At 35.0% G+C, this 10066-nt stretch overlaps 1 protein-coding gene across 1 annotated transcript in view; it reads left to right on the top strand.

The window, feature by feature from the left end:
* Positions 1 to 10060, top strand: part of LOC122332228 (intermediate filament family orphan 2-like) — a 20057-nt gene extending 9997 nt beyond the window's left edge. The window contains exons 3-10 of the mRNA XM_043229522.1: positions 2110 to 2205; positions 3577 to 3636; positions 4802 to 4972; positions 5738 to 5877; positions 7115 to 7304; positions 8162 to 8251; positions 8362 to 8486; positions 9292 to 10060. Of these exons, the coding sequence (XP_043085457.1) occupies positions 2110 to 2205; positions 3577 to 3636; positions 4802 to 4972; positions 5738 to 5877; positions 7115 to 7304; positions 8162 to 8251; positions 8362 to 8486; positions 9292 to 9397 (978 nt within the window). The 3' untranslated portion in view covers positions 9398 to 10060. The remainder of the gene's footprint in view (positions 1 to 2109; positions 2206 to 3576; positions 3637 to 4801; positions 4973 to 5737; positions 5878 to 7114; positions 7305 to 8161; positions 8252 to 8361; positions 8487 to 9291) is intronic.
* Positions 10061 to 10066: the final 6 nt, after the last annotated feature.

Here is a 10066-nt window from a genome sequence, read left to right as displayed (position 1 = left end):
TGGGCTACAGCAGCAGCAGACCACACCGGGTGCCACTCTTGTCAGCTAAGAACAGGAAACTTAGACAATAGAAGATTGGAAAAATGTCGCCTGGTCTGATGTGTCTTGATTTTTGCTGTGACATTCGGATGGTAGGGTCAGAATTTGGTGTCAACTATATGAAAGCATGGATCCATCCTGCCTTGTATCAACAGTTTAGGCTGGTAGTATTGTTGCTGACCATGTCCATCACTTTATGACCACAGTGTACCCATCTTTTGATGGCTACTTCCAGCAGTCATAAAGCGCAAATCATCTCAGACTGGTTTCTTGAACATGACAATGAGTTCACTGTACTCAAATGGCCTCCACAGCCACCAGATCTCAATCCAATAGAGCACCTTTGGGATGTGGTGGAACAGGAGATTCGCATCATGGATGTGCAGCCGACAAATCTACAGCTAGTGCGTGAGTCTATCATGTCAATATGGAAAAAAATCTCGGAGGAATGTTTTCCAGTACCTTGTTGAATCTATGCCACAAAGGATTACGGCAGTTCTGAAGGCAAAAGGGGGTCCATCCCGGTACTTGTAAGGTGTACCTAATAAAGTGGCCGACAAATACTTTTGCAGTATTGGTTGTTACATGTTTTTCGTCTAAAGCCTTAGAAGAGATCTTAGTGATGTCTCAGTTTGTGCTCAGACTGATCAAAGTCTGCCGTCAAAAGACGTTAAAGTTTAATTAATAAGCAATCGCATAGCAACTGCATTGAACTCTTTTATTTTTAAATGATGAAATTAAATATGCTGTTTCTTGAAGTGACTTCGATTAAGTGTGTGAGTACTCATGCTTTCATGCCAAAATACATGATGAGCAACTTTTCACACGTGATCTGAGCAAATATGATACTGTGTGTGTGAGAGAAAGACCTCAAACAATCTGGGACAGGGCTGTAAATGGAATGCGTTTAGTTGGAGTGTTTAAATATGCCCGCATGGTCCAGTGCCGCTTCCATGTCAGTCTCAGCCTCCCCACATCTCCCCCAGAAACACGCTGCAGGTGTGAGATCCATCCTCTGCTGATGTAGTGAAAAAAAAATCAATAAACGGTTGCATCTGTGTTTGTGTTGGATTATGGGTCAGCAAAACCACAGAGGAAAGAAGCGTCCCCAGAGATCCCAAACATGCTCAGAGCCTGCTTTTTAAATTCTGTATGGATTTCCTCTCCAACCTTCAGCACCACTGCTGTGAGGATTTCATTAGACTAGAGAGTGTATGTTGTGCTGATACTGAGCTGTTGTGCTAGACTGGCATCATGTTTAACATCAAAATCTGTAAGCTTTAGTAAGAAATTCTGAAAGAGGATTCTAAAATTAAACATTTCCAAATGTTGCCAAAATAATATGAAGCGCCAACATTGATAGTAATCACATATTACTGATTTTTGAAGGATGTGACACTGAAGACTGGAGTAATGATCTCAGTAATACATCTCAAGTGGAAAACAGTTCTAACAGTTTTAAAGTGCCCCTGTTATGGGTTATGAAAGGTTCATATTTTGGTGTAGAGAGTCCCAACCAACAGGCTGAAATGTATGCAAGGTCATAAACACTTTAATTTTATTATAATATTATGTTTTACCTTTGTATTTGCTCAACTTATATTCATTGCTCAACTTCTCCTGTGATACTAGTGTTAAAGAATAAATTAGCATTTTCATTCAAACCAACGCGAAAAGACCAACAATTGGACAATTAGCTAATGTTTAATTTACAACATGAAACTGCTTTGGAGTTTATTTAAAAACTACTTTTTTTTAATGATTCTACTCTTTATTTTGAGACAATAACTTCATACATGGGTGCACTTTCAGATTTAAAAACTTTGCAGGTGGTTTTCATTAACTTAGAGCTGTCTTACACACTGCATGAAAGGTTATTTTTTAAAAAGAGTTCTGCAGTATTTTTGATTAAATAAATGAGGCCTCTTAAGCTAAAAATACTTCTTTTGAATGGTAGTGTATGAGAGTACTTTTAATACTAAAAGTGTAATCATATACAGACTATTTCATGTATTCTTATGTTGCTTTGTGTGCTCATGTTTGTCTATAATTGTGTTTGGGTGTGTTCAGAATGTAAACGAATCTGAAGCCATTCAGGGCGAGTTGAATGAGAAGGTTGAAAGACTGAAAGCTGAACTGGTGGTCTTCAAGAGCCTCATGAGTGATGTGAGTATTTCCATAGCCTGGACCAAACAGTCTCATCTGGAGACCAAAATATCAGACTTAAGACATTTTTTTCTTTAGAGAATTCTTCATGATGAAAAGCAGTATGATTGTTTTGTTTTATTACATCATGAGATCACAGTATAAAAATGTGTTTTCAGTCCAAGAGACACAGAATTTATTGGATAATGGGTGATGTTTTCACCACATTTGATAAGAAGTGTTTAATTAGCTTATAGTTTATAAGCTGTTTAACTGTTTTTGCCATGAATATAGCCATTTCTCCTGACATGGCATTAAATCATAAATAAATTAAATAAATAAATCAATTTTTAATCAGGTCTTTAAAAGCCTAGAGGGATGTCACCCAAAATTTAAAAAAGTGCTGTTATTTTACTTAGGCCACCCATGTAGGTGTTTTTTTCTGCAAGAAAGGTTTTTAGGTGAAAGCATAATCCATGCTGATCCATTCATTCTGTTTTTGAGAATAAAAAAACATATTAAAGAACACAAAATTAATACCCTTTGCTATAATATAGGTCTAATTTCTTATGAACTGAAATGATCAGTCTGTGCACAATACAGTACATTATTTATACAGAACATTATTACTTGTAATTACTTGAATGCAATTGACGAATGCAATTCATTCTTTTGAACCGGTTCTTTTTGGTTAAATCTAGTTAAATCATTTCACTAAATTTGACTGAATGAAGTGGTCTGTGGCTTGAGCAGCACAGATATTTCAAAAACTCACTTTCAGATGCTTCAAATGCAAAAGTCAATCCGACTCAAATTAGTTGAAATACAGACATATATGATCGTATGATGCTGCATTTTGAGACCATTTATAAGAACATTCAGCTCCGTAGACCAATGATTCGCTGATATATGCATGTTTTCTGAAACAGAAACTAACTGTATGAAAGGACTAAGGTGAGTAAATTAGGGTGAACTATCCATTTACTTAAAGTCAACACTGTTACTGGTTGTTTTATAAGACTTCTGTTCCTTGACAGCAGAGAAACATGCTTAGCCTTATTAGGTTTTTTCCCCTCCTGCAGAAACACAGAGCTAAGATAATACACTCACAAATACAGCTCTGTTTTGAGTCTCATTGTCATAATACCATTATCTCACCCATACACGCCTTTGATTTGGACCTACTGGTCTGGATTGGTAAATAACGAATAGACCGTTTACCCAGATGCCACCTGGATTTACGGGTTAATGTTAAGAGTTACTCATTTTTGCTTTCTAAATTGCCTCATCTGTCAACCAGTCATTTACATGAGTGTTACTGTGTGTCATAAAAATCATAAATAGTTTTAAAGCAATGAAAGCTGTGAACTGAAATCACTATTTATTGTAAAGGCTGGCGGACACCGCCGCTCTAAAGCTGTAGAAAATCGGCGGAAAATCCTGCACCTGAAAGTAAGAGCAAATGCAAGATGTGATCTGTAAAAGCACTGAATTTAATAAATACAAACAATTGCCCTGATTTGTTGAACTCACGTGTTTTGATAAGAACTTATTTTCGCCATGGAATAAAGAATTTTAAAACAGTAATCATGAATTTTTAATCTCACAATTCAGATTTTTTTTCTTGCAATTCTTGCAATTTATTAGAAGTTTAGAACTTGCATTTGAGAGATTTAAATGTTAAGAAGATAGAATATAAAGTCTCAACCGTGAGAAAAAGGTCACAATTATGTAGAAATTATATCTGATATTAAAACTTTTCAGAATTGCAAGTTTATAATTAAAAAAAAAGTTTTCAAATACAAAAAACTTGCAAGATATAGTCATAACTCTGTCTTTATCTTCAAATGTGAAAAAAATATTTTAAGCTTGTGAGATATAAACTCAAAGTTACGAGGAAAAAAGGCAGAATTGTGAAAAAGTCCTAATTACTTTTTTATTCTGTGGAATGGAAATAACTTCCATATGTTGCCAAAATGTGTTGTGCTTTTAATTAAGAAACAACAATTGTCAAGAGTCAATGTTTTTGACTCCTCCTTTTATCCATACAGAATAAATGAGTCAGAGCAATTGTTTTCCACAAGGCCTTTAGGTAAAATTAACTGCTCAAGTTTGTTGCGTGCCTGTGGATTTACCACAAGACTAACTTGTTGGTCCAAGCATCTGTGTGCAATGGCATTGATTTATAACTGGTGTGTTGATGTCCTTGTTGATAGTATATAATTGATGTTCAGCATGAAGATTATAACAATTTAGAGTGATCCTGTGGGATAGTGTGTTTTTCTTAAAAAAATGTTTCTTAGTTTCTATTTTTTTCTTTTTTAATTAGATCAATGTCACTGGTTAATATAGAATATTATAGTATATACTATAGTTCATAGTTCTCTATCATATCATACAAACATGGCCTTTGCAGTGTGCATGTTGCCTACTTGTAAATCTAGAGGCATAGAATAAAGAGGCTATTAGTCCAAACTTTGAAGACAAAATCCACCCTGACTAAGCACAAATCTAATGATACTGCAAACGTTAATGTTGTTTCTCCAGCATCATAACTGCATTATTTGTAAAGAAAGTTTTCTTTTCATTTTATAACAATTGTCAAATCTCTGCGCAGGAAATGTCTGACCTTGACACCAAGATTCAGGAGAAAGCCATGAAGGTGGACATGGACATCTGCAGGAGAATTGACATCACAGCCAAACTGTGTGACGTGGCTCAGCAGAGGAACTCAGAAGACATGTCTAAGATGTTCAATGTCAGTCCATCCAGAGCATCAGCAGACAGGGTGGGTAAAACACACAGTACTAAAGTAAAACTGCAGCGGCAAGATCACATTGCCCTGCAGCCAAACCCACACTGTGTTCAGTTCAAATGCACAAGTTGATTTTAATATGTGGCTGAAATAGTAATATATATACCATGTATGATAATATTGTAATTGTTGTTTTAACGATGTGTATTCTGATTTGAGTATGCCACTCACTTTGCAAAAAACTAAAGTGAACTAAAGCAAACAAAACATGTTTTGAGAAGCCAAAGTCATTCAATGCAAGATTTAGCCAATTTGAATGGAATGCAGTTAGAATGTAATGAAGGCAGAATATATCTCTGTATGGGTTTTTGTTTTTCTGTATTTATTAGATATTATGTACTTAAGTATAGAAGCCTGTAGAATTGAGACCCTTTCACAACGACTTTGCAATTGCTAATTTAAATACGAAAATTCTAGAATTTTTCTCAGAACTGCAGAACTCACAATTATAAGTTATAAGGTCAGAATTGCGTAATTTAAATGTGCAAATCTGAGAAACAAAGTTTGAATTGTGAAATATAAACTCGCAATATAAACTTGTCTTAACCCCCCTCAGAATCAGACTCACAATTACAGGATCCTTTCTCAAAAATCTTAGAAAAGTCATAGGCTAATTGCAGGAAATAAAGGTCACAAATAAATGTGATCACAAATATGATAATAACTTTATAAAACAGTACAAAAGGACAAGTTACTGGCATAAAATCACAATAAGTAAACATTGTTTGCATGTCTTAGATGGCTGTGGTGTGCAAAAAAAAGGAGAAAAAGCCAGTGTCAGATGAGGAGAACTCAGAGATGGATGCAGATCCCAGCACTTCAGAGGAGGATGTCCCCTTCAACATCACAGACGAGATGAAACGCATGCTAAACCAGCTGTGAGTTTTCACAAAAACCAGATTCAGGTTTCAGCCTGTGATCTGAGATCATTTTATTCTTACTCTCTGGCAGCACCAAGTGGAGATGCATAGAATTGCAGACATGCAATGAAATGTTGGGGGGAATTATGCCGATTGCTATTTCCCATGTATTTGTAATGAGTAGGGACTGAGATTTTAATCTTTCTACTTTGATGTCTTTTTCTATGTTTTTCTAATTCTCACTTTCACCCTTTCACTAATAGCTTTATCTGCTATTGTAGGCCAGAAGAAAGTGATATTACTGAGGTTCTTTACATTGTAATTTTTGAAATATTGATCATGTCATACACTGGTCTTAACTACAAAATCTCTTATTTGACAAAACATAAATAGATATTTATTCAAAACACAGTGTTAATATAACTGACATTTCTTTATAAAGAATTAAATTGATATTTGGTTGGAGCATTTCTTAAATTGCTGAAATACATTTCTAGCTTCATCTAGTTTTAGATGAAAAAATTGACTCAAATAAATTAAATGACTAAGTGAATTAAAAATGACAAAAAAAATCAGTTCATGTCACGGTGGAGTGTTTATGATCAATAACCCTGTAAAGCTTTACGTATCATTTAATAAATTGAGGATCATGCTACTTGTTTTCTGACATCTTTAGAAAGTAAAAGACATTTAATATTAAAATTCAGATCATGGTTCACTTGGTCATTTTAATGTGAAATCTTCAATGATGAAGTGAACATAATAATTTTTGTCTTGTTTGTAATATTTCAGTGTGAACACCTGCCGGACTGAAGCATTATTTGATTATCCATACAATCTAAATCTATACTTTTTTTCTTCATAAAGTCATGTTCAAATGTATCAAATATGATTATCAGAAGTTTGGTCTGATGTATTACATAGGACACAAAATAAATAAATAGAACACAAACTTTTTTTTTTTTTAAATTTTAAAACTGTTTTATTTTGAAGATTTTTCTAAATGTAATTCTAGGTCAGGCTTTACAGGGATAAATGATGCTTTAAAATGATCATTTCACACTCAGATCCAGATTGAAACTGCAAGTGCAAAATCTTATAATTGACAGTAAGGGAAAAAATCAGATTTTGGCCTCATTTAACATGTTTGTGTATGTATGTTTCATGCTTGTCTATATTCTCATCTTGTGCTGGCCGTCCGAGACACTCTTTGTCTCTCCTCTTTTTCTGTCCTTTTCTTTTTCCTCATGTGCAGACATTGTTCAGATAATTCATTTGTTGCTAGACGGGAGACGTTTGAGATCGATGATGACTGTGACAGTTTGACATGGGAAGAGAACGATGATACGCTGTTGTTATGGGAGGATTTCACCAACTACAACGTTCCCTACAGCCTTACTAATAACGCCGGTGCCCTCGACTGCAACGGAGACGCACAAGAACCTGTGAGCTTCCATATACACCACTGTTCAAACAATTGGGATTGTTGACATGTTTTAATGAGCCTCTATTATGAGTTATGAAAGATTCATATTTTGTTTTGGGGAGTGCCATTTAGGGGAGAACAGGTGCATGCAAGGTCACAAAATTCAAGACTCCCAAATGATTTATTCAAGTTTCCAAACCGCTTCAGGGATTGGTTGATTTCATATAAAGCAGTGTTTGTGAGCTTTTAACGGTGCGAAAGCACCTAGTGGCTAAGAATGAATTTGCATTTTTATTCAAACAAATGACCAAGTCAGCAGGCAATATGCTAATGTTTCATTTTGACATCAATGTGAAATGGCTTGAGACTAATTTTTAAAAATTTCGAGTTTCAATGATTCAGAGGCTATTTAAAAATCCATAATAGGGGCACTTTAATGTTTAGAAAAAATTTATCTTCTGCTCACCAGATTTTGTTTAATTAAAATTATATTAAAATTACAGGGTTTTTTATATATTTGAAGATGTAGTTGCGATGCAAAGCTAAATTGAAAGCAGTCCTCAGTGTCACATGATCCTTCATAAATCATTTTAATATGCCTATCTGATTATCATCATGTGAAAACTATTTTTGCTGAATAGAAAGCTCAAAAGCATGTGCTTAAAATAGACATCTTCTGCAACTTTATAAATTGCATTACATTTTATAAAATCCATTAAAATTATTATAATCAACAGTAAAGATGGTCAATTTTAATGAAAAATAGAAGTATTAACTAAAAGAAAATACTCTGTTGTCAGTACATGTTGTCAATACATATGTACAAATTGAGAGTAAACATAAATGAAATAAGCCGTTTTGTGTCTTTTTTCTCAGGAATGCAGTCTGGGAAATCTCTTTGATGAGACTGAGTCTCTTTTCAAGACCAGAGAGCAGGAATATCAAAACACAATTGGACAAATTGAGGTTAGAATGTGTTTTTCTGTATTTTTTGTGGTTGTGTTTATCCTCCTAACCGTATTTACATTTATGACAAATAAAATGTATGTAATTAAATCTTTCTCTCTCACATGCAGATGGAGTTGGCCACAGCTAAGAGTGACATGAACAGACATCTGCATGAGTATATGGAGATGTGCAGCATGAAGCGAGGGCTGGATGTGCAGATGGAGACATGCAGGAGAATGATCAAGGGTGGCAGGTGATTTCACTAATGATTCACAGAATATAGGTTCACTCAAAAACAGCTTCATATGAAATGTTTAAAGCATTCAAAAGTACTAAAGAAAAAGCTTAGCAATGTGTTCTAATTAGGCAAGATGTTGTAACGCTCTGTCCCAGATAACTTGTGGAGTCCGAGAAAGAAATGGGAAACAGTTGGTGTCCCACGTTTAATGGCTGAGAGATTAACATGAGAGATTAACTCTTCCTTCTTGGCATTACAAATGAAACGAAAAATAAAAAAGCAAGATGGCAGAGCGAATTTATCATCCCCGTTGCTTCTCATACAGTCACTTAGTCGCTCTATGTCATCACCATATGACATGCATTAATACTGAAATGATTTGTTTCTTAAAGGGCACACTTCAAAATAATATGATCTCCTGTATTGACAAGGCTGATCATTTATTTTTATTTACAAAATTCGAGGTGGCAATATATTAAAAGAATAAAATCAAGTAAATATAAATATTTAACTTGCAGAATGAAAATTTTCTTTTTATATTATTTGTTGTTTGCGCTTATTGATATCAATAAATTTACACAATTTTATTAGCAGTTTCTAAGCAAAAAAAATTTACAACTTGAATTATATATAAATTTATCAATGTGTCCTATGGTGTGATAGACCAAAAAATACTTTATAAATATTGTTGTAAGTTTACTTAGACTTTCTGTGTACATTTTATTACTTGAAAGTCATGCAGACACAAACGGCACCATTTCCAGAGAATAAGGTATTTTTTGTGTGGATTTTACAAAATCATCTTCTGCTTCTCTTTCAGAAATTCTCTTTCCATCAGCTCATCTGCGAGTAGTGACTCAGGGAACACTGACGAGATACAAGATGAGTCGGACAAGGACGGAGAGACGGAGGGGCCAATCAGCTGATACCTGCCCAAGCTGACCCCACTCTATTCCCCCCACAAGCTCCAATCAGCTCTTGGGCCTCCTAGCAGTCGGCCAATGCCATTACACTGAGGGACAGAGCCCACTCAACCAAACCCTAAATCCTGTAGGTGCTTTAACGTCTCTGTGTTAGAGTGGGGTGGAGTTGATGAGGGTTGTTTTTGTGTTTTGACATCAATATGGATGTGTCACATGGTGCCACAGCTGTCACAGGACAGCCTGTCTACGAATCAGATCAATCTCAGCCAAAATACATCAATACACCCGCTCAAACCTGAAGTCCATATCAAGTCCATATCTTGATTAGAAAATGTCCACACAACATGAGTGAAACAATAGACTGAAACCAATCAGACCAAATGGACTGATCTCCCTTCAGCTGAAAACTTTCCTTAATATTCATGGCTTTTTATTTTTTTAAAAACTATTTCAGAAATCAAGTTTACTGCAGAAACATTTAGGCCTTTTTAAGCCCGAATCCAGTCGACAAATGTGGAACACAGAAAAGGCTCAAGTTCTATGCAATCAGCCTTATTTTGTGATCTTTGTTTTCTTAGCTAACAAAACTGTGCTCTAAGAGTGTTTTGCTGATGTTCACAGTTAGCTATGAAAATGTTATTCATGAATGTTATCTGAACATTAAAATGTCCA

Source organism: Puntigrus tetrazona, unplaced genomic scaffold (assembly GCF_018831695.1).
Source record: "Puntigrus tetrazona isolate hp1 unplaced genomic scaffold, ASM1883169v1 S000000007, whole genome shotgun sequence".
Taxonomy (NCBI): domain Eukaryota; kingdom Metazoa; phylum Chordata; class Actinopteri; order Cypriniformes; family Cyprinidae; genus Puntigrus; species Puntigrus tetrazona.
The sequence above is the reverse complement of the archived record's forward strand: the minus strand, read 5'-3'. Positions and strand labels throughout refer to the sequence as shown.